This window comes from Equus caballus, chromosome 4, assembly GCF_041296265.1.
Source record: "Equus caballus isolate H_3958 breed thoroughbred chromosome 4, TB-T2T, whole genome shotgun sequence".
NCBI lineage: Eukaryota > Metazoa > Chordata > Mammalia > Perissodactyla > Equidae > Equus > Equus caballus.
Genome location: NC_091687.1, coordinates 69,691,802 through 69,716,814, shown reverse-complemented (window position 1 = coordinate 69,716,814; position 25,013 = coordinate 69,691,802). Strand labels below are relative to the sequence as shown.

Below are 25,013 nucleotides of genomic sequence, written 5' to 3'. Positions count from 1 at the left end.
AACACTAAATATAAAAGGTACGGCCCAAACAATCTCAAATTTGTAAACTTTTACGTTCACTTTCCAGATCAGACTCATGACAAATTTAAGTGAGTACCACCAGCACCTCATTAAGCCAGTGACAGAGAAGAGTTCAGTTAACCTAAAATTTTAATAAATCTTAAGAGCATTTAATATAAAAATAAAAATCCAAGTTAACAAGATTTTACCCTTAATAGTAAAACAACACTTGCTGAATATTTATTATACTATTTCAACTTTTAAAGAGAAAGACACTTAACAATAACCATGACAAGGAAACTGGGAAAGTCAACTTCTTAAATATAAAACAACAGGGCTGAAGAACATTTAAATTAGTTTAAAAATTAAACTTTAGAGGGGCCGGCCCTGTGGCCAAGTGGTTGAGTTTGCACACTCCACTTTGGTCGCCTGGGGTTTGCCAGTTTGGATCCTGGGCACAGACCTACACACCGCTCATCAAGCCATGTTGTGGCAGGATCCCAAACAGAAGAACTAGAATGACCTACAACTAGGATATACAACTATGAACTGGGGCTTTGGAAAAGGGAAAAAAAAAAAAAAAAAGGAAGACGACTGGCAAGATGTTAGCTCAGGGCCAATCTTCAAAAAATGAAAAAAAAAATTAAGCTTTAGAAAAAAAGGTAAAACCTCTATAAAAAGCCCTCATAAAAACCTCCTGTCATTTTAAACCAGAATACAAATTTCAGAAGCTTACAAAATGTCAACAACAGGCAACATTTAGTTCACATGTAGATTACATTCTCTTTGAAATTTTTCCTCTGTCCATTTAGTTTTATTTCAGGTCATCTTTTCCAACAAACTTAGTTTTTAAATATTGTTTTTAAACAATGGAAAGTCCTTTATAGAATTTCTAGAAGATAAACTCACATTAGACAGAAAAGACTATTTAACCTCAAAGCCTACAGCAAAATAAACAAAACGACTACAGAGCAAATGATAAATATTTATAATATATTTCTAAGAGAAAAAAATTCTATATAAAAACTCACTGAGTGACATTGGTTTTTTTTAAGTGTCAATCAACATTCAAAAGGGTAAAAACACTACTTTAAAATTCAAGTTCCAAGTCAGTTTTTAATTTTAACCGCAATTAACAACGACTAAACAAAGAAAACAGAGCAACAGTAGCTGAAATCATAAATTAGCCCTGTGTTCAGTGATGACACTTAGTGGGGTGAGGTGGGGAGTACTGAAAATACAGTTGGACCAATTTATAAATATTCTAAAAACAGGATTCCTTTAAAAAGCGAATCGAAGGATTACCCAGATAAGCTAGAAAGGCCTTGATTCATCTATTAGACTGCCTGGAATTTCAGTCTGTAGTGAGCAGGGGATTTGGAACTCTCTACACAAAATTCAATGTCATTTTCTTTCACCTAATCCATTGCAGCACATACCAATGGGCAAAAACACTGTTCCATTTCTCAAAAACAGCTAAGCTGAGAAACTATTCAAAGGCATATTTTTATACATAGGAATTAAAAATTTTGAACTCCCATCCCTTGTGACAAACAAGAAATGGACCAAAGCCACTGCACATCATTTGAATCATATCAAAAATTTCTTCTTAAAAAAAAATCGTATTTCCCATGCAATTTTAGGAAATAGATTTTCCCTTGGGGGATGGGGGAATGTGATTTCATGAGAATTACTAAATCTTGGACACAGTCCAAAAGAACTAAAATAATAAAACTGGATATAAACTGGCAAATTTCTATTGACTTAACAGCAGATTAAGATTTTACTTTGTTGGCTTCCAGGAAAAAGCCCTAACAAGTTAAACCAGAATGTTAAAAAAAAAAAAAAAAAAAACTCAGGGAAAAGCTAGTAAGTACTCATAAAAGGCTATATTCAGTGTGTTGTATTTTTGAGATTACTTTTATTGAGGCTAAGTAGATGAGCCAGTTTTGTTCTTTAAATATGTAAACTTCTGAGAACATTATAGAAGAATATTAGAAATAAATGAAGAAATATTTGCAATAGTACAACTTGACAGTGCAAAAACGGTAAACTACAAAAACAAGCCTTTCTGCTCGACCAAGACTGTGATAATGGGCACTAGACTATCTAGGAAAAAGGTGGAGAAAGAAGCAGAAAACAAAAGAGAAAGGTACCCTTAATGGACAGGTTAACACTACTGTTTAGGTTTTAGAAGACTGAATGCTATTTACTCTGATGCTATATAACAGTCCATTTGGTGGAGAGATGGTGGAGTTACAATCATCAGGTGGGTGAGTTATGCTGAGTCACTTAGCCAAAGAAAAAGAGTGAAGAAGAGTAATCACAAACATCTGCAGTTGACAATGACATATTTATCTACTGAAAATGACAAAAGAAGTACAAACAACAACAAATGGATTACAGGCTGGCTGTACTAACAAATAGAACAATCAGATCAGATGAATGTCTAGATACTTAGATCTTTACTCCTAATAAGGATCCTAATAAGTAGGTGGTTAGTACTTATGATATAATACTTAAACAGTCTGACTGTGATAGCTAAGTTGAAACAGAAGCCAAACAGATTTAGTGAAGAAAGAAATGGCACATGAGAACTTTGGTGCTTAAGTTTTTCTGTAACCTTCTTTATCAGATCTATAGTAAATAACATCTTTGGAGTTTCTTAGAACATGTCTAAGCTAATTGTTATGGCTGTTTCTCCTTATTTGGTGGTTCAACAAGTGGCAGAGTGGTCAAAAAGAAAGCTAAACTAGCCACAATGAGACATCAAACCATATGGAAACATTGTTCCTTTCCATGAAGCAGGTAAAAAGCCTTATGCATGAGAAACTAAGTAAAATCACAGTTAGTTTATGTAGGACTTAAAAAGGTTTTCTATAAGCCATTTTTACATGGAATTTGGGACTTTACAACTCATACAGTTAAATGTACTTCATAGATATCAGGATTACTAAAATACGCACCCAAAGTTGAATAATAACAACAACAAAAAAGGCTATGAGAAGCATCAAAGTACTGACCCATGTCCTGAAGGAGCAATGAAGTACAAACAACACTGCACCCTGTTATCAGGCATCTGGCGTCTGTTCACTCGAGATTCTGCATTTAGGTAGTCCTCAAATTTACTATCAATGTAGTCGATAACAGGCTGCCAGCTATAGAATGCAGATAAACAAAATAATTAAGTTGCAATTCTACATATGAATGTACAACTGATGACTCTGTTAAAGGGTAATAATCAGTATTTTTAAACAGGCAAAACCAATTTAACTGGTGGAAGACATCCCAAATTATTCTACATATACTGATGCAAAAACAGGTATAAACTGTTGAATAAATCTTGATTATTTCTAAACTTTCCAAATGAAAGAAGGTTAATTGTTTAGAATCAAAACACAACTAAATTATCATATTGTTTACATTGATAAATATATCAATGATAAGACACTTTACAATATGAAAAATTACATTTCAAATGAAAAGATTAAACAATACAAAAACCTCATGATGAAATTACTTAGGTGTTTTAAAAGTTGACAGAAATTTACTTCAAAACAATGTGGAACTGAAAAAAAATTAAAATACTGTTTTTAAGATACTAAGATAGTATTTCCAACCAGAATGTCATGGATGTTTTATTTACTTATGACTTATGGAAAAATGGAAAGCCTAAAATTAGGTTTAAACTAGGATGTGATAGAAAATAATGTACATAACTGGATAAAATTATAGTAGAGAATGAAAAGTTTTACATTCCTTATAATAATGAGAATTCTTGCATCTATGTTGTTTCAGAATTTGTCTTCAAAATAATTCTATAATAGGTATTATCTCCACTTTACAGAAAAGGAACTCAGTTCAAAGAAGTTAAGCAACATTGTCAAATAAGTGGCAAAGCTGGTATACGAATCCAAGTCATACCACTTAAAGTTCATGACCTTTGCCAAGACGAAAAGTTTTAAAACGTTAAGCAAAAAAAGTCTAACAGTTCCTATACCCCAAGTGCAACAGAAAGCAGTGATGACAAATCCTTCTTACCAATTACTGTTATCCACTGCATCTCCAAATCCTGGTGTATCAACTATTGTGAGCAGCAACTGAACACCACCTTCTTTGATTAAAACTTTGGATTGTTCCACCTGTAAGAGTCATTGGTGCAGATATTAACATCATACATTACACCCATGGTTTCCTACAAGTTAAGAGGTAGAGAGATGAGCGTTAATCAAAATCAACTGGGAAGCTTTTTGCAAACTGAACCTACCCACCCCACATTTTCTCTAAAATCAATTATTGTGGACATTAAAAGTCCTGGTTACTTGAAAGAAAAGCACATACGTAAACAGTGGGTTTATGGTTCACAGTTGGTATAAAGAAGGAAACTGATAAAACAATAATAATCTGAAGGCATATAATACTTATATAACCTAAATGCGTATCTAGTAATACAAACAAACCATATGCTTGAACGATTCAGTAATTCATAGAGATCAAACGTGATTAATCAGACAAGTAAATCTAATCTACCATTTACAGTAAATGTTTTCCTGGACTATCTCCATCTAGTTTGGCCCAAATCAATTACTCAAATAAACTTATTATGATTCCCAAATCTTTCTCAGCATGGCAGTAATTATTTACACTTGTGTTTACGTTATGGCTAAGATCCAATTCTCTTCTCAAATGTGATATTGCAAATTTAGGCCAAAGCAATCCTCAAAGGTCCAGGCATTGAAAAAAGCGTATTCTGGTAGGGTAAAACCCTACTAAACCTGATTAAAATCCCCAGTTATCTTTAGAATTTGTAAAAATGTTCTATTTGAGAAAAAGTATTGGACTTAATAACAAGTTTCTCCTATAGCTAAGATTTTCTGCAACCCCAAGCTCTGTATCAGAACATATAAATCATTATTCTTGGGCATATGCTGCTGCTAGATATAGCAAACATTGATTTAAAAAGAAAAGAAGAAGAATTCCCCCAGAAAAAGATAGGCTTTCATTCAAGGTACATTTATATCAAGTGCTTACGAAGACTAGAGGCTCCAGGTATGCTGATAAGCTAACTTAAGAGGCAAGAATTATACTCAAACTTTCAGAGTTAAGTGGTGTAAAACAACACAAATTGAGTACTACTACACTTAAGGGGAAAATGTAATCACACACATGTGAAAAGCAACTTCAACTATTTATGTTGATCAACAGAGTTTGGAAACGAAAAGTGACCAATTTCTGGGTAGAAAAAGCTTGGTGTACCTTTAGAGATTACATATATGACGATGTCTTTCCATTTCCTTTTGGAATTTTCTTACAGATGGTAGCTGATGCATGAAGAGACTGAAGAGCTGAGACTAAAATTGCTGAGCAAGAAAGTCTGTAGCAGCACTGTCCAATAGAACTCTCTGGGATGATGAAAATGTTCTATATCTGCACTGTCCAATATGGTAGATGGTTGCCAAAGTGCTTACTTAGCCCTTGAAATGTGACAAGTGCAACTGAGGAGCCGAATGTTTAATTTTATTTAACTGGAATTAATTTGAGTTTAAATAGCCACATTTGGCTTAGTGACTACTGAATTGGACAATACAAGTTTATAGCAATCAAAAGTTATTCTGTTAAAAGAATATTGTCAAGGGGCTGGCCTCGTGGCAGAGTGGTTAAGTTCGCGCACTCTGCTGCAGGAGGCCCAGTGTCTCGTTGGTTCGGATCCTGGGCATGGACATGGCACTGCTCATCAAACCACGCTGAGGCAGCATCCCACATGCCACAACTAGAAGGACCCACAACGAAGAATATACAACTATGTACCAGGGGGCTTTGGGGAGAAAAAGGAAAAAAATAAAAAATCTTTAAAAAGAAAAAATAAAAAAGAATATTGTCAAAAAAGAAACTTGTTAAAACTGAAAACACTACCTGAGATTTGAACATGCATGTCCATAGAGGTGCTTCAACCTTTTAGACAAATAAGAGGCAAAGGTCTTATCTTTTAGCCCAATCATTCAAGACTGCTTTGATCTGGTGTAAAATATCAGTGAAAATTTTAAACATCCCAAATATAAGTACATATTATCTACCAAATATATATGATTGGCAATCTGAAAATTAAATACTAGTAAATATTAATTTCTCTAAAGATTAAAAAAGTAAACATCAATTAAGGGTTCTAATATTTTCCAGTCATCTTCAGTATCAACAATGGATGTACACTGCTTGGGATATCACTGCTTCACACCACACAGCTAAGATAATACAGCTTGTCTGATACCAGGTTATTCTAATTATATGAGGGAGGCAAAAATAACTGAGGAAATAATCAGATTCACTGGTGTTAGATTACCAAAACTAAAAAAAATTTTAAGTGCTATTATTTCATGCAGCATAGGAAGTTCATATTTTACATATCTGGTGGTCCTCTAGTCAAAGGACAGTCTGATTACATGTCAATTATTATCTCAATAAGCTAAAAGAAAAAAAAGACAACCTGGTCAAATCCAATATCTCAATATATCTTGAATTTGTCTCCATCTCCTTCATAAAAACAGGTCATTCATTTACGGAAACTGTCACTGAAGCAGAAATATAAAAGTAATCATACCACCCCTTTATCTAATAAGTCTTTTAAAAGACATACTATTGTATATCAGAAACTGATGCAAAAATATAACTGTTCTAAAGAAGAATCTCCCAATTTTACTCCAAACCATTTCTGGTTCTTTTATTTCTAAATAAAGCCCATTTCTACCTTCAGCAATGTTTTGTATATTAATTACACATAACAACAGCTTAAATTTTAAGATCTTTGTTTCCCTGTTTTTTTAAAAATCAGTTTAACAACTTAATTGTTTAGTGACATAAGAAAACTTAAGATCTGTATTTTATATACTTTAAAGAGTCTGTTTATAAAGCTTCTCTTCTTCTCTGACCTATGAAATTCTGCGTATCCATACATGGTCAAATACAAAGAAGACAGCAACATATGGAAGAGATCCAGAAAACATAACTGTAAAGTAGTGCCATTCACAGGATCCAAGTGTATCCTATCATCTGGTTTTGCAAGTATCCTCAAGGGATCCATGAAAAACAAATTAGTTCAAGTCCAGGAATTTCAAACTTTTCTTAACAAATGTATTCCAAATGGCCACTTTCCCATGCACTTTACTTAAGCAGGTCACATCAGCATATTTTGCAGCATCACTCAAGAGTTCTCCAAGATTAAATGCATAATACTGAAGGAATGAATCAAGGGCATTTCAACTCTGTTTCTCTCTGAAAAATAAAACTAAAGCCCATTATATTGTCTATGTATAATTAATTTATTGAGGTCTCTTTTGGATTCCTAGATTCCAGAAATCCAAGGCATTCTTTTTTTCTATTATTGTTTGGTTTTTCAATCTGAGGGGGGAAAAAGTCAAACCTTCAATGTTTCTACAGCTTCTTTTCTTTCATTTTCAAAAGACTGTTATAAACTAACCTTTTCTAACCTAATGTTTAAGAGCCATTTGTTAAGGTAAATAAAAAGTGTTACTTATTTAACTTTATTAAATTTTGAGGAGAGGGTTAAAATTTTCTGTCAAGAGCTAACTTCTACCTACACTTGCTAGGGAGGCGGCACTACAGCCCAAGGTCTGCAGAGACTTGAACACCTGAGATATTGTACTTAGGTCAAACACAAAAACTGTCTATTTTCATTATTTGATGGCTCAAAAGACAAACATCATCTTAAATACTTCATTATGTTCCACGAGAAACTAAAAAAGGCAATAACCAATAAGAGAATAGTTATACCTAAAAATTACTTCCTTTTCATCAAGACCCAGAACTAGTTTATTGAGAAGACGATCCAAAGGTTCTAATTCTGTCTTCTACTCTCTGAACCATCATGTCATTCCTGTCTTCTTAAACTGAGATCTTAAGTCCCTTGTCCCTTTTATTTTCTCTTAAGCAATCCCTCTCCAAAACCCTTTTTCTTTTCCTTTCTAGCTCAGATACCTTTCTGTTCCATAAAATTCATGAACTTCAATCTTACAGGAATTTCCCTGCTGTCTGATAATCCTTTTATGTGCTTCTTAGTCTCATGCAGACAATTTCCCAGTATGACTCTTCCTAAACTCTCCCTATTGTCTCTGCCACCACGCTCAGCAAAGCACTTTATCTGTACTTCAAGACAAGAGCATCTCCAAGTTGTCTGAGGCAACACTGACTCTCCCCTTCTGTTCAGTGGAATAGATTCCCTTTCTTCCTAAGGCTAATCTCTCAATCAATGCTGGGGATCTGATCACTTTGCATTTAAGAGTCATCTTGACAACTATTTAGACTACTTCCCCTCTATCTTCAACCTCTCATCTCCCTATGGGGAATCGATTGCCCATAGGATATAAACATTCTCAGATTTTTTTTTTTTTGGAAATAAAAACCAAACTACTCTCTCAGTCCCCTACACTCAACCTCTAGGTATTCGCTCTCATCACTTTCTTCGTAACTATCTCATCTTCACTGACTCACTTACCTCTCACTCACTTCTCAACTCACTGCCATCTTGCCCTCCATTCCTACTACTTCACTAAAACGTTTCTACCTTGCCAAGTTCACCTCTATAGCACCTTACAGCAGTATCTTTCTCACCAAATCATAATTGTTTGCTATATCCTTCACTTGACTGTGAGATCCTTGAGAATTTTGACTGTGTCCATCATCACTGTAGCCCTAAAACCTGGTATAAGACAAGCATTCAAATGTCTGTTGTGTGAATGGCTGGTTCAAAAAACTATCAAAATTGGACCAACATCAAGAGGAGAGTTTCCTAACTGGGCTCTATAAAAATGTTTTAAGGAATCTGTAACATGTTATCCTAGGGATAGGATTCATTGCTTTCACCTTTTCTCATCTCCAAAATTTCTGTACCCACTTAATCTACAATAGTGATTTGCAGGATTTCACAGTCCAACAAAAAAGTTTTAAAGAGACCAGTATAAGGCTGACAATTAAGAACTTACAAAAAAACCTAACAGTCATTTCAAAAAAGAAAGTGAAATGGACTTAGTCTCAGAATAAAGTTCAGTCTTTCCCTAGGAGATGGCTGGCAACATTTCACTGACATGAAATATGCTTTTAAAAATTTCAAATATAACAAAATTACAAAGCTTGCTACCATACGTACAATATTGTATGTAATATTTTTCTTAAAAATTTTGTTAGGGGCCTGTCTGGTGGCGTAGCAGTTAAGTTCACATGCTCCACTTCAGCAGCCCAGCGTTTGTGGATTTGGATCTCAGGTGTGCACCTATACACCACTTGTCAAGCCGTGCTGTGGCAGCGTCCTATAGACAAACTAGAGGAAGACTGGCACAAATGTTAGCTCAGGGACGATCCTCCTCAGGCAAAAAGGAGGAAGAATGGCAACAGACGTTAGCTTAAGGCCAAACTTCGTCACCAAAAAAATTTTTTGTTACTCTGAGGATCTATATTTGAGGTTGGAACATGAAGTGTTCATTTTTTTCCTATCATTCCAGTCTACTGGAAATATATATATATATATGAATGAAAACAGAAGTAACATGGTGCTATTTCACTCAATTTGAAATACTGTGAAAGAACTAAGGAAAAACAGTTCCCTCTCTTACTTTCTTCCCATAAAGACAGTTTGCAGCAAGCTAGAAACACTACAGAGCAGTGGTTTTCAAAGTGTAGTACCCAGACTAGCAACTACATACTCTGGGAACTTATAAGAAATGCAAATTCTTTGGGCCCTGCCTCAAACCTAACTAAACAGCAAATTCTGTGGAGAGGGACTCAGCAATCCATTTTAGCAAGACCACCAAGTGATTGTGATGCACACTCAAGTTTCAGAACCACTGGTATAAAGAACTCCAGGACTAGAGTTTCAGCTCACATTTGAAACTGCACAGCTAAGGGTCCTGAGGCCCAAGATAAGAGGTCAGGAATTAATCTAAAAGGACTTCTTTCTAATACTGAAAACTTCACTCAAATCACAACCACTGATAGACAGGAAGCTCAGAATCACCTCTCTGTTCAGTATAGACAGCTTCTCCTTCCTTCCAAGACTGTGAATGTGAAGGAATTTCTTCTTTAAGACACAAGTCTCTTGTAAATAAATAATGCTCAGGGAGGAGATTATGAGATTGTGGTCTTTATTAAAATTTCACTCCCTATCTGGCCACATCATAGTATTTTTCTTTTCTTCTTCTTGGTTTTTTTTTTTTTTTGACAGTTTAAAGTGTTCCAGAAAGCCTTCAGGTCAGGGAAATTACAGACATTTGCCTTTTGAAACTCAGGATTGTATGTTTCTCCTGATCTCATATATCTGGGCTGAGATGTAATACTTCTGATCACTCTCCACTGAGAGAATTCATGAGCTTCCAAGAGCAGACCATCTGCTACATTACTGGCCTTGGTGAAGAGGCAGTCAACTGTAAAAGAAAATTACAGTCTATCCTCTAACTACATTGAATGATTCGGAACATGTCATGTTCTTTCTTGAGTACGTGGGGAAAAGAGTTTAAATGATCTTCAACTTTTTTCCAGTAATATCAAGGAATGTCCCCATGGTACAGTTAGCAAAGAGGACTTCTAGTCAGGATGAATCCAGTTCTCAGTTGCTATAGGTCTTACTTTTGGTAAAAAATAAAGGGAGATTTAACAGTGGTACACAGGCTTTTGTCTTAAAAATCATACTAGAGATACGCTCAGCCCTAATTACTCCTTTGTTTTCAAAAAAGGGAAAGTCAGGAAGATATTCAGAATAGAAGAGGACACTTTTGAGGTGTTACCTCAAAGGAAGGTAAAGTGCATTTACACAGGATTATTTTAGAGATGAGCCAATGTAAAAAGAATTCTAAGAAACTGAGAGACTCTCCCATCGTCTTTAACAGATGCTAGCCTGGAAGAAATTATCTGCAATGTCTGAAACATAGGAACTATTATCTAGATAAGGGGCTCCTCCAAATTAAGGATAAAAAGAAATATTAAGGTAGTCAAAGCACGTCAATGAAACCTTAACAGTTAATGAATATAAAAGATATGTTCAATCTTGCAAGAAATCAAAAAAAATAAACTGAAACAATGAAATACCTTTATGCACACATGCACACGTGTGTGCTCACACAAATACAACAGAAATGAGTGCCTATGTCCACCAAAAGATATGTACAAGAATATTCTTAATAGTCAAAAACTAAAAACCCAAATGCTTATCTACAATAGAAGGGATATGCTGTGATACATTCCTACAATAGAATATTATACGGCAATGAAAAAGAACTACAGCTACACAACATGAATACCACATGATGATATAATCTTCAGTGAAAGAAATCAGACATAAAGAGTATATCTAAATGAAATTCAAGAACAGGTGAAATTAATCTATGGTGATAGAAGTCAGAAAGGTGTTTATATTTGGGGGTGGATATAATACTGAATGAGAGGATACACAAGGAAGCATTCTGGAGCAACAGAAATGTACTATATCTTAACCAAGGCATTGGTTACCTGGATATAAAAATACATCCACCAAAATTCATCAAGCTCTATGCTTAAATTTGCTCCTTTTTAATATACAAGCTACACATCAAAAATTAAATTTAAAAAATGATGCTCAAGACAAAATGAAAATAATCAACAAAACTTCCAAAAAGATCCTCAACTTGAAAACTTCAACAATTCTCAAATTTAAAAATATCCTAACTAAACACAAAATCCTCATAAAGTTTTTAAATTGTTTGTTCATTCATTCAACAGATATTGGGTGCTAACGTATAACAGAGGCAGTTCTTGGAACTGAGTTTACAGTGGTGAATAAAGTGAAGTCCCTATCCTCAAAAAGCTTACACGTTTGGAGCCAGGGTTAAGGACTGGAAGGAGTTTACAGGGTGGTCAGGGAAGGCCTCACTGGGATAACTTTTAAGCAGAGTACAGATGAAAATTAGGGAGCAAGCCATAAGGATCTCAGAGAAGAATACTGCAGGCAGAGAAATAAGAAGTGGAAGGGCTCTGAGGTGAAAGTGGGATTAGCCTATCTAAAGAACAGCAGGTGGGTTGGTTTGACCAGAGCAGAATAAGCCAAAAGTGTAGAAAATAGGTTGAAGAGGGGGGTGAGGCAAATCTCAGAGGGTCTCTTTAGATATATAAGAACTCTGGCCTTGCTCTGAGTGAGAAAGGAAGCCACTGAAGAGTTTTGAGTAGAGGTGCAACATGGCCTGATTTACACTGTAAAAAGAGACTCTCACTGCCTGTTAAAAAGAGTCAGGTGGTGCCCAAGGATCAAATCAGGGAGGCAAGTTAGGAGGCTATTGTAATAAACCAGGAATCGAGATGATGGAACCCAGGATATGAGTGGTACTAGGGAAGTGGAAAGAAGTGGTAGGTAGGATTCTGGATATATTGTGAAAATAGAGGTAATGGGATTTGCAGATGGACTGCATGTGAAGTTAGAGAGGAAGAAAGGAGTTAAAAATGACTCCAAGTTTTTTGGTCTGAGCAACTAGAAAGGTAGAGTGTCATTTACTGACATGAAGAAACCTGCAGGGAGAGCAGCTGGTTTAGGGTAGACAGTACCATATGGTCTATCAATATTTTTGATACATTTGTTGATTTGTTCAGGAAATTTATTTTTGGCATAAAGACTTCAAGGAGATAGGTTTTGTTGAACTAATCTAGAAATAATTCTTAGTCCCCATAGCTACTTTTCATCTTTTGGTATTATATTTTCTTTTCTGAAAGGCATTTTTTAAAAAATTACAAAAGCATGCTCACTGCATAGAATTGAGGAGATAGAATAAAAAAGAAAAGCATGAGGTCTCACAATACGGGGAATCACTGACAACAATTCGATATGAATCCTATTTAATATGCTTTTTACAATATGTGGACCACATCAGAATAAGCACGGTTATAACTACATTACAAGCAATCTCTCATTGTCTGAGCAAATACTTTGTTGTAGAGTATGTATGTTAAACTAGATTTGTATGTGTTGAATTCCTGAGATTGCAAGTGCCAATACTTTCATCTGTTCAGAAAAAGAGCAAAAATCACTGCATGGGTGAATCAAGAGAGCTAGAAATATTGTTCTTTTGTCCTTATTAAACAAAGTAAAATAATACATAGTAAGGTACAAAACTTTCATGAGTTAACTGGCTTTCATCATCCACTCATCCATTACCGTTTACTGTAATTTCAAGCCTAGTACTTAAAGGAAGTCAATACCCTCCTGAGTCCAGCTTGCAAATTCAAACATAATAAGCAACAGCAAACATCATGTGTGTACCATTTGAAACAAAAAACCACTTCTCTCAAACATCCATTACTAGCTAGCATCAGATGGGTCAGCCTTATTGCCTATAAAGGCATTTTTTGTTATTTTAACTACTTTCATATAATACATAACTATGAGGAAAAGATGACTTCACTGATCAGATTATTTTGTCATCATTTTTGTCTAAATTTCCTAATTAGGAAAACTCTCCCCCTATGTCAGATTTTGAAAGAAAAAGGTGAAATAAACCAAAAGAAAACTGATTATTTGTTGGACCAAATATTATTAAAAAGGGAGAGATGTACTAAAGAAAGGCTAATCCACTTATTAAGAACTGGTTAATCTATTAAATTAACATTTAAGCATCTACAGTATAGAGATAGTATAGCTTGACAGAATACAGACTAAACCAGACTGCTTAGATTCATATCCTAATTCTGCCACTCTAACTACGTGATCTCAAGCACATTGCCAGCTCCATGCCTCAATCTCTACATTTGTAAAAGGGGGATTATAATACAACTTATCTCATAAAGTTGTTGTAAGAATTAAATAAGTTAATGCACTTGAAGTTCTTGGAATAGTACCTGGAAGATGTTAATGACTAAGTGTTGTTTTATTATTAACATAGGCCTGGCATTATGCTTGCGCTAGAACTACAAAGAAGACTCCTCACCAGCACTAATCACCAAGAACACTATTGGTAGGTACGTGATCATTAAGATCTCACAGATATTTTACACTAAATATTCCTGAACTTAGGAATCTATACTGTGGGGTTCCTTTAACATTTCTACATGCCTAGTTTACTGATCTTGAATTTAAATACCTAAACGAAGAAAGTTAAAAGTTTATCTTCTTGCTTAGGGTTAAAATATCCAATACCACAAAATAAATAAGCAATGTATTATGTACCCAGTTTTTAGAACACAATTTTGCAGGTAATCTGAAATCTCAAGCTCTATGAAGGATACAAAAAAAAGAAAAATCCTAAAACAGAAAAACTTTAAAAAGGAGAAATAAAATATTTACTTCACAGAATTACGTTGTAGGGATCCAATTACTAAACCGCATCTTGCAATTCGATATAAGTGAGTTTCATGCCCAGAATTTCCAGACTATCCTTCCATCTTGTCCATTGGGATAATCACTACCAATTCTTCAAATCCAGCTCTAGCATACTACCTTCAGAAAGCCTGCTCCAGCCAAAATTGGTCACTCCCTTCCTCTCTGCTTATTGCTGTGTATTACTTCATCAATTCACCAACAATTTTTTCAATCAATAGTTGAGAGCAGTGTGGCCCAACAAAAATGAAATGTGAGCTACATTAGTAATTTTAAATTTTTCAGGACCCACTTTAAAAAGTAATCACAAACAGGTGAAATTAATATATTTCCTTTAACCCAACATAACCAAACTATTATCACTGAAAAATGTAATTAACATAAAATTATTAACAAGATACTTGACATTCTTTTTTACATATAAGTCTTCAAAATCCAGGATGTATTTTATACATGTATAACATCTCAATTTGGACTACCCACATTTTAAGAGCTCAACAGCCATATGATGGCTACTGGCTACTGTAACAGACAGTGTAGATCTGGAGTCTAGAACTCTGCAATATGAAGCGTGGTCTATAGGCCAGCAGCAGTGGCATCAATGGGATTTTGTTAGAAATGCAGAATCTCAACCCACTTCAGACCTACTAGGAGAGAAACCTAATTTATCAAGCTCCCCAGGTGATCTGAATGCACATTAAAGATTGAGAAGTACTAAATCAGATTACACACTACACATAGCTTGGGAGCCTTAACAAATTGCTATTGCCAGTCAACTATCAAGTGGTATTATGCTACTGACTAATAGAGAACATTGTATTTAAACAATAATGGCTTTTCTGCAAATCATGTTTTCTCTACACTGTTCAAGAGAACTTTCTGCAATGGTGGAAATAAATCAGTGGTGCCCCAAATGGTAGCCACTCGCCACATATGGCTACTGAGCAATTAAAATGTGATTGGTGCGACTGAGAAACTGAATTTTTAACTTCATTAACTTTTAACTCGTTCAAACTTAAATAGCTACCACTTGGCAAGTAGCTACCATATCAGACAGAGTAACTCTAGGGGTATTACTTACTACATCACAGTGTAATCTCTAGGAGGGTCCTCAGGACAAATTTAGAAGGTTGTAATCAAGATAATTCCTGTAATTAGCTGTACCTCGCTCTCTCTCTTTTGTTTTTTTGCTGAGGAAGACTACCCTGAGCTAACATCTGTGTCAATCTTTCTCCACTTTATATGTGGGTCACCACCACAGCACGGCTGATGAGTGGTGTAGGTTCGCACCTGGGATCCAAACCTGCAAACCCAGGCTGCCCAGGCAGAGCGCACCAAACTTAACCACTACACCATGTGGCTGGCCCAGTCTCTTTTCTTTCATCAACAATCATGTTTACCACTTAACACTGGCTGAAGACAAATTTGAAACCTACTCTAAGGAAGCATAATAAAAGTTATAGCATGTTTTTGTGTGTGTTAACATTACTCCAGCTTATCATCAATGAAAAACACTAATAGACATACCTGTACAGTCTTTTTTATTCTATGGGAAGGACCTGGATACTCTGGAGAATACAAATCTGTGAGGAATAATGAGTTGATTAATGTTGACTTTCCCAGTCCAGATTCACCTAAAAGAAATAGGGTGGAAAAACCTGTTAAAGTCAGCCACTTTATCAACCTTAAATATCCAACTAATGCTATAGTCAAGCTTGCTTTATGCAAGTACTTCTTACTGGAACAAGAAAGTGACATTAAAAAATATACTGTAAAGACTCCCTATTAGAATAAGTTCTTTGTCCTCATTTTCTTATTTATCAATCAAAGTAGACTCATGTTTCCAAGGATTCCTTTTGGCTTTATAATTCCACAATCTGTGTTCTTTAAAAGTAATGTATCAGATACAAGAGTCTCCATTTTTAACAGTAATATATCTGTTATCAGGGACCAAAGTTAGCCATGAAGGAAACACCCCAGTTGGATATTATATTGCTGCTTCAGTGAAATAAAACATAAAAAAGTTAAATATAAATGTTTATTATAGACAATAATTAATGAATGACCAAACCAAGAAATTATGCAGCTATAAAAAACTAGAAATCTGCTGACAAAAAGAAGAAAAATTAATCACAGTGCACTTCAGTATAAAAGTAAACCAAAACAACTACTTTCAATTTATTCACCCATATACCAATCAGCTTAAGTATAAAGAACACCTCTTCATAAACCAGACTCCAAAAAACTGTAGGTAATTACTTTTTATAGTGCTTCTGCTTGAGATAGGAGGTAGGAATGGAGGAAGGCAGGACAAAATTTCCACCAAGATCACATACACTTCTTTGACCCTCTAGTACACGACACTAAACATACAGTTAATTTTTACAAAAATAAAGTTTCAGTATATAGAAACAAGATTAAAATAAATTACAAATCACATTAAAGTCAGATAAAACAGACTGAAGTCAAGGGGCAGGCCCAGTGGTGCAGCAGCTAAGTTTGCATGTTCCATTTTGGCAGCCCAGGGTTCACTGGTTCGGATCTACGCACTGCTTGTCAAGCCATGCTGTGGCAGGCGTCCTACATATAAAGTAGAGGAAGATGGGCACGGATGTTAGCCCAGGGCTAGGCTTCCTCAAAAAATTAATTAATTAATTGTTTAAAAATATCACAAGATGCAAAGAAGGACATTACATATCTATAAAAGGGTCAATTCAAGAAGTGGATATTAGAATTATAAACATACACACACCAAACAAGAGAGCTCCAAAATATATAAAGCAAACATTGACAGAATTGAAGGGGAAAATGGACAGTTTTACAACAATAGTTGGAGACTTCAACACTCCACTTTCAATAACAGAAGAACCAGACAGAAGATACATAAGGAAATAGAGGACTTGAACAATGCTATAAACCAATTAGACCTAATAAACAGACAAAACACTCCATCCAACAATACCAAATGCCCACTTTTCTCAAGTGCACATGGAGCATTTTCCAACACTGATCATAAAATCAAACAAGTCTTAATAAATTTTAAAAGACTGAAATTATACAAAGTATCTTTTCCCATCACAACAGAATGAAACCAGAAATCAACAACACAAAGGAAAATGGAAAAATTAACAAATATGTAGAAATTAAACACCACATTCTTAAACAACTAGTGTGTCTAATAAGACATCACAAGGGAAATTACAAAATACCATGAAGCAAAGGACAATGAAAACACAACATACTAAAACTTATGGGATACAGAAAAATCAGAGCTAAGAGGGAAACTTACAAGGATTTACAAGAATGCTTACATAAAAATGAAGCTGTGAAGTCAACAACCTAACTTTACAACTTAAGGAACTAAAAAAACAAAGAGTAAGCTAAATCCAAAGCTAGAAAACAAAAGAAATATTAGAGAGGAGAGATAAATAAAATAGAGAACAGAAAAACAGCAGAGAAAACTCAAAGAAACCAAAGGTTAGTGCTTAGAAAAGATCAACAAAATTGGCAAACCTTTAGCTAGATTGAGAATAAAAGAAGGAAGATTCAAATTACTAAAATCAGAAAAGAAAGTGTGGACATTACTCCTGATTTTACAGAAATAAAAAGGACTATAAGAGGGTACTATGAATAACTGTATACCAATAAACTGGATAACCTAGATGAAAGGGACAAATTCGTCAAAACATACTACCTACTAAGACTGAATCATAAATAAATAGAAAATCTGAATAGACTTATAGCTAGTAAAGAGATTGAATCAGTAATCAAAAACCTCCCCAAAAAGAAAAGCCCTATACCAGATGGCATCACTGGTGAATACTACCAACATTTAAATCAAAATTAACACCAACCCCCCTTAAACTCTTCCAAGAAACTGAAGAGGAAGGAACACTTACAAACTCATTCTATTCAGCCAGCATTACCCTGATACCAAGCCAAAGACACTACAAGAAAAGAAAATTACAGTCCAATATCTCTGATGAATATTGATGTAAATATCCTCAACAAAATATTAGGAAACATAATTCAACAGCAAACATTAGAAGAATTATACACCATGACCAAGTGAGATTTATTCCTGGAATGCAAGAATGGCTCAACATATGAAAATAAATCAACATAATACACCACATTAACAGAATGAAGAAAAAAGCATTTGACAAAATTCATCCCCCTATATGATTAAAAAAATATATATATCGATAAAAGAAAAACTACCTCACTATAATGAAGACCATATATGAAAAACTCACAGCTAACATTATAGACAATGGTGAAAAACTGAAGGCTTTTCCTCTAAGATCAGGAACAAGACAAGGATGTCAGCTTTCACCTCTACTACTCAATATAGTAGCCAGAGCAATTAGGCAAGAAAAAGAAATGCAAGGCAACCAAATTAGAAAGGAAGAAATAAAAGTGTAAAATTATCTCTGTCCACAGATGATATGATCTTATATTTAGAAATCCTAAAGATTTCACGCACACACACAAAAGAACTTGTTAGAGCTAATAAACCAATTAAGCAAAGTTGTAGAAGACAAAAGCAATACACAAAAATCAATTGTTTCTGTATATTAACAATGAACAATCTAAAAAGGAAATTAAGAAAACAATCCCATTTACAACAGCATGAAAAAGAATCAAGTACTTAGTAATAAACTTAACCAAGAAGCCTAAAGACTTGTACACTGAAAGAAATTAAAGAAGACCCAAATAAATGGAAAGATATCCCATGTTCATGAAGTGAAAGGCTTAATATTGCTATGTCAGTACTACCTAAAGTGAGCCACAGATTCAACTCACTCCTTATCAAAATCTCAACAACTTTTTTTTTTGCAGAAATAGGAAAAAAACCCATCGTAAAGATCATATAGAACCTCAAGGGACCCAAAATAGCCAAAACAATCTTGAAAAAGACAAAGAAAATTGGAGGACATGCTTCTTGATTTGAAAACTTACTACAAAGCTACAATCAGAACAGTGTGGTGGTGGCATAAATACATATAAAACAATGAAACAGAATAGAGAGTCCAGATATAAGCCCTCACATAAGGTGCCAAAACCATCCAATGGGGAAAGGACAGTCTTCACAACAAGCAGAGCTGGGAGAAGTAGACATCTACATGCAAAATAATGAAGTTGGACCCACACCTTACACCATAACAAAAATTAATTCCAAGTGAATCAAAGTTAAAAACATAAAACTCTTACAAGAAAACATAGAGGGAAAGCTTCTGATATTGAATTTGGCAATGATTTCTTCAACCATTTCTTGAATCAAGACAGGCAACAAAAGAAAAATAAACAAACTGGACTTAATGAAAATTAAAAACTTGATGCATCAAAGGACACTATCAACAGAGTGAAAAAGACAAGCCATAGAATAGAAGGAGATATTCACAGATCATAAATGTGATAAGGGGTTAATATTCACAACATATAAAGAACTCCTACAACTCAAAAACAAAAACCCAAACCACCCAATTTAAAAATGGGAAAGGGCTTAACTAGACATTTAAAGGATGCTCAATATCACTAGTTGTTAGGATACAAATCAAAATCATAATGATACCGCTTCACAGGCATTAGGGTGGCTATTACCAAAAAAACCCCAGAAAACAGCTGTTGGTGAAGATAGACAAATTGACATCCCTTGCACATTGCTGGTGGGAATATTAAATGGTGTAGCCGTTGCAGAAAAAGGTATGACAGTTCCTCAAAAACTTAAACATGGCATTACCATATTACCCAGCAATTTCACTTCTGGTATATACCCAAAAGAACTGAAAGCAAAGAATTGAACCAATATTTGTACACCTATGTTCACAGTAGCATTATTTACAATAACCAAAAAGTGAAACTACCCAAGTGCCCATCAACATATGCATGGGATAAACAAAAGGTGGAAACAATTCAAATGCCCATCAGCAGATGAGTGGATAAACAAAATGTGGTATATACATACAAATGGAATATTATTCAGCCTTAAAACAGAATAAATGGGCTGGCCCCGTGGCCGAGTGGTTACGTTCGCGCACTCCGCAGCAGGCGGCGCAGTGTTTCGTTGGTTCGAATCCTGGGCGCGGACATGGCACTGCTCATCAGACCACGCTGAGGCAGCGTCCCACATGCCACAACTAGAAGAACCCACAACGAAGAATACACAACTATGTACCGGGGGGCTTTGGGGAGAAAAAGGAAAAAATAAAATCTTTAAAAAAAAAAAAAAAAAAAAGAATAAAATTCTGACACATACTACAATATGGATGAACCTTGAACATATATAATATACTAAGTGAAATTAGCCAGACACGAAAGGATAAACACTGTATGATTCTACTTATATTGAGGTACCTAGAATAGTCAAATTCATACAGGCAGATAGCACAATAGTGGTTACCAGGGACTCGGAGAATGGGGAGTTATTGTTTGATGGGTACTGAGTTTCAGTTTGGGCTAATGAAAAGTTCTGGAGATAGACAGTGGTGATGGTTGAACAACAATGTGAAAGCACTTAACACTACTGAATTGTACACTTAAAAACGGTTAAAATGGTAAATATTGTGTTGTGTACATTTTACCACACACACAAAAACTGGCAGTAAGGGGGGTGACGGGATTGTCGTTGAGTTGATAATTAGTGAAGCTTTACTTCTATGTTTAAATTTTTCAATATTAAAAGTAACGAGTATATATATGCATTCTAATCTATTTTATAGTTCAATTATTAACATTTAAAAGCTATAAGGGCTGGCCCCATGGCCTAGTTGTTAAGTTCGCCACACTTCACTTTGGTGGTCCAGGTTCATTCCCAGGCATGGATCTACACCACTGCTGTGGCAGCGACCCACATACAAAATAGAGGAAGATGAGCACAGATGTTAGCTCAGAGCAAATCTTCTTCAAGCTTTCAAAAGAAAAAGAGGAAAATTGGCAAGGGATGTTAGTTCAGGGGGAATGTTCCTCAGCAAAACAAACAAATAAATAAAAGCTATAGAAGCCTATGTAATTCCACAATAAAAAGTAACAGTAAATTTCTACTTCAATATCTTCCGAATAATTCCTTAAATTCAAACATAACCTCAGTTACCAGTTTGGTGTATATCCTTCCATGCTTTCTCTTTCACATATATACATGTATACCCCATTTTACTGTGCTTTGCTTTACTGCACTTTCCAGATATTGCATTTTTTAAAACTGAACATTTGTGGCAGCCCTCATTGTTCAAGTCTATTTGTGCCATTTTTCCAACAGCATTTACATTTTTTCAGGAATGAAGTAATTTTTAATTAAGGTATGTAGATTGTTTTTTAGACATAATGCAACTGCACACAAACTACGGTATAGTGTAAACATAATTTTCGTATGTGCTGGGAAACGAAAAACTTCATAGTACTTGCTTTATTGCCATATTTCCTTTACTGCAGTGGTCTGGAACCAAACCCGCAATATCTCCAAGGTAAGCTTGTAAATATAAATGTATATACAGTCATGCACCACAGAATGACGTTTCAGTCAGTGACAGACTATATACGATGGTGATCCCATGAGATTAGCAGCATATAGCCTAGATGCGTACTGGGCTATACCATCTAGATTTGTCTAAGTACATTTTGTGATGTTCATATAATGACGAAATCACCTAATGACAGTTCTCAGAACATATCCCTGTTGTTAAGTGAAACGACTGTACATGAATGGACTAAATGTACGCACAGAGACAAAAATGGACTCAATTCCATGCATTTTATACTGTAAATTCCTTTTTAGAAAATGTAACAATCATGGCCATCTCCCTTCAAATCAAAACATACTTATCTACCTTATTCTGAATAAGTGTCTAATGCTCCATACTATAGACATAATTTATTCATCCCTTATTAATGCACGTGCAAGATGTTTTAAATTTTTTGCTCCTAAAAATAATACTATAATAAAAACTATGTATATAGCTTTATATACTGTTATCAGGTATACATCTTTATATATTGTTACTTCTATTTGTCACATAAACACCCAGAAATGAGATTTTGGATTCAAAGAATACATATATTTTCAACTTTGATAAACACTGGCAGATACTTCATCCAAAAAGCTGTAGCAATTAACTCTGAAGAAAAATGTATATAATCAGAATCTCCTATTATGAGATTCATGTGTAACTGAATGATAATGTATGAGATCCTTTGAGTGGGCTGAATTTAAGAACACAGAAGAAAAAGTTATGAAAAGGATTGGAAAGGAAATATTTTTTAAGAGATGAATGGGGGTGTGGAAACTGTTTTAGAAAGAGAAAAAAGGAAAAACTCAGCAGAAGAACATAGGATAAATATGAAAGAGGAAACAGGATTCACAAATGCAGGGCTCTGAAAATTCTGGTAATATTATTTGGTCTAGTACCTAGGAGTGTAAAAATGTGAAAACCTAGAAAAGTGTAAGAATAACATGATCCTTCTGGCCCTCTCCCAGAAAAAGAAGGGTGTGCTTTTTCTTTGAATGTATAGAAAATCAGTAAATATTCCAATTTCCCCCTATTCTGTTTACAATATCTTTCCTTAGGGTAGCCTTTTTCAATAACAACCTTTTGAGATAGTTATTTACCATTGAGGAAAAAAGCTCAGGGAAGTTAAGTGATTTGCCTAAGGTAATGTAGCATTTTGGTGTTATAAGTGAGACTAAAGTACACCCAACAATTCTTGCTTTCAAGTTCAAGAATTTTCCTGCCACAGTAATAGATGGCTTAAGTATTTGGGGAAAGAAATTTACAAACAAGTATTCACAGAAAAGCCGTATTAAATTCCAAACATTTTTATCTACTGATTAAGGTACAGCAAGTTCCCTTGGGTTTACATTAGGATAAACTTGAAAAAACTTTAGCGATATACAGGTTCAAAATTCCTAGCTTTTCCACTTAACAGACCTGAAACCTTTTCGCTTCAGTTTCCTAACCAGAAAAATGAAGAGAATACTAATTATTGAGTAGTGAGGACTAAAAGAAATGAAAACTAGCATCTGGTACACACTATTTCATAGCGTGGGTACTCAGGTTTTAAATTCACAAAACTTCTGGTCCAAATAGTCCAAATCAAGGAATTTTTATCCCTTCTCATAAAAACATGATTTGACAGTAAAACTGACTCCCTCAGAAATGGCTATTTAATGTAATCACACCCCAAAAAAAATCAAAATTTGACACTGTTTCATAAATACCAACTGAAACCAACTTTTAAGCTCCTAAAATGGTTAGCATTTCTATTTTAGGCTGCTTACTTCCTACTTTGATCTTTACTGCCATAATTACCATGGAGAGGAACTTGATCAATTTCCTCAGCTAAGTTTAAAAAAGAGGTGAGTGTAAATTTCATACTTAAGAATTATATTTTCATTGCTGATTTAATAACCTATAAGTTTCTTTCCTCCATTACTATCATGGGGTAAAAATAGAATGATATAGCAATTATTTGTATATCTCTATGCTTACAGGCCTGCCTTCAACCCTTCAATAACTGCTCACAGGAATTTAGACAAGTTATTTTACAGCTGATAAATGAAATATATAATGAAAACATACAATAAAGTTTAGTATATATCTGACACTGGAGAACTTAGGCTCATGATTTTCCTATTTAAGGACAAGACTATTTGCTCTTTTTGAGCAATTCTCCTTTCAGGAACAATGATCAAGACTGCTCCTCTAATTCTAAATAGCATGTACCTCATACTATTACAAAACTTCTAAATGCTGTCTGCTTTTTTATACTCATTAAATATCAGAAAATACCTAACTATACTTTCATTTATGATTTTTCCCCCCAGTGAATTTTTTTCTCTATTTTTAGACTCTTGACATTGACTACATTAAGTAGTAGCTTGTATACTCTGAACTAAAACTTAACTATGGTCAATTTTTGACATGTCAGGAGGTATCTAAATAAATCAACTTCCATCCACTCCTAGACAAACTCACACTGAAATTACAGGTCAAAGCTTTAAGATTCAACTCTTATGTGGTATCCCTAAAAGGTGGCTACAGCAACAGAAGATAAATTATCTTGCTTAAAATCAAGATAAAAAATTTCAAGAAACTTTACCAACATTTGTGGAGGTTAAAAAAATGTCACACTAAACTGACAGTGAGTATGTGGAAAGCAGCAGCTAACCTGCAATTTAAAGGGAAATAAATTCACCAGCTTGTTCTGTATATTTTATATTCTTTTTGGCTAATGTACAACATGAACCATGACTTTACTAACTGAGGGATCTCTATCAAAGTAAACACTACAAATAATACAGGGTATCATTTGGCCAAGGAAACGATAATTCTAGAATCCAATCCAACACTGTTCACATGTAACAGGTGTTTTTCTAGTTCTCATCTCCACATTTATGCTTGTAGTCATTTCTAAGTTAGAGTTAGATTTCTAAGCTGATTCTGTGCAAAGTAAAACTTTTTTAGAAGAACTACTCAATTTCCTTAATTCTGAGATACGTTTCCCCCATCAACATTTCTAAAAATATACATCTCTTATAATCAAAATGTACATTTACTGTACTATTTCTTACCTCCCCCAAATCAAGTTTGATTATATGTTTCATAGTAGATTGTATTTTGGAATCAAAAAAACCCGGGAAGATCAAAATACTTCTTCCCTCAAACTCAGTAGGAAGAGC

General features: G+C 34.6%; 1 protein-coding gene across 5 annotated transcripts in view; it reads right to left on the bottom strand.

Annotated features, from left to right (window-relative positions):
• Positions 1-25,013, bottom strand: part of SEPTIN7 (septin 7) — a 202,958-nt gene that overhangs the window by 34,002 nt on the left and 143,943 nt on the right. For all 5 annotated transcript variants that reach the window (XM_070264828.1, XM_070264827.1, XM_070264826.1 and 2 more), the window contains 3 exons: positions 15,866-15,972; positions 4,042-4,142; positions 3,024-3,158 (listed from right to left, as the gene is read on the bottom strand). In XM_070264828.1, coding sequence (XP_070120929.1) covers positions 3,024-3,158; positions 4,042-4,142; positions 15,866-15,972 — 343 coding nt within the window. The remainder of the gene's footprint in view (positions 1-3,023; positions 3,159-4,041; positions 4,143-15,865; positions 15,973-25,013) is intronic.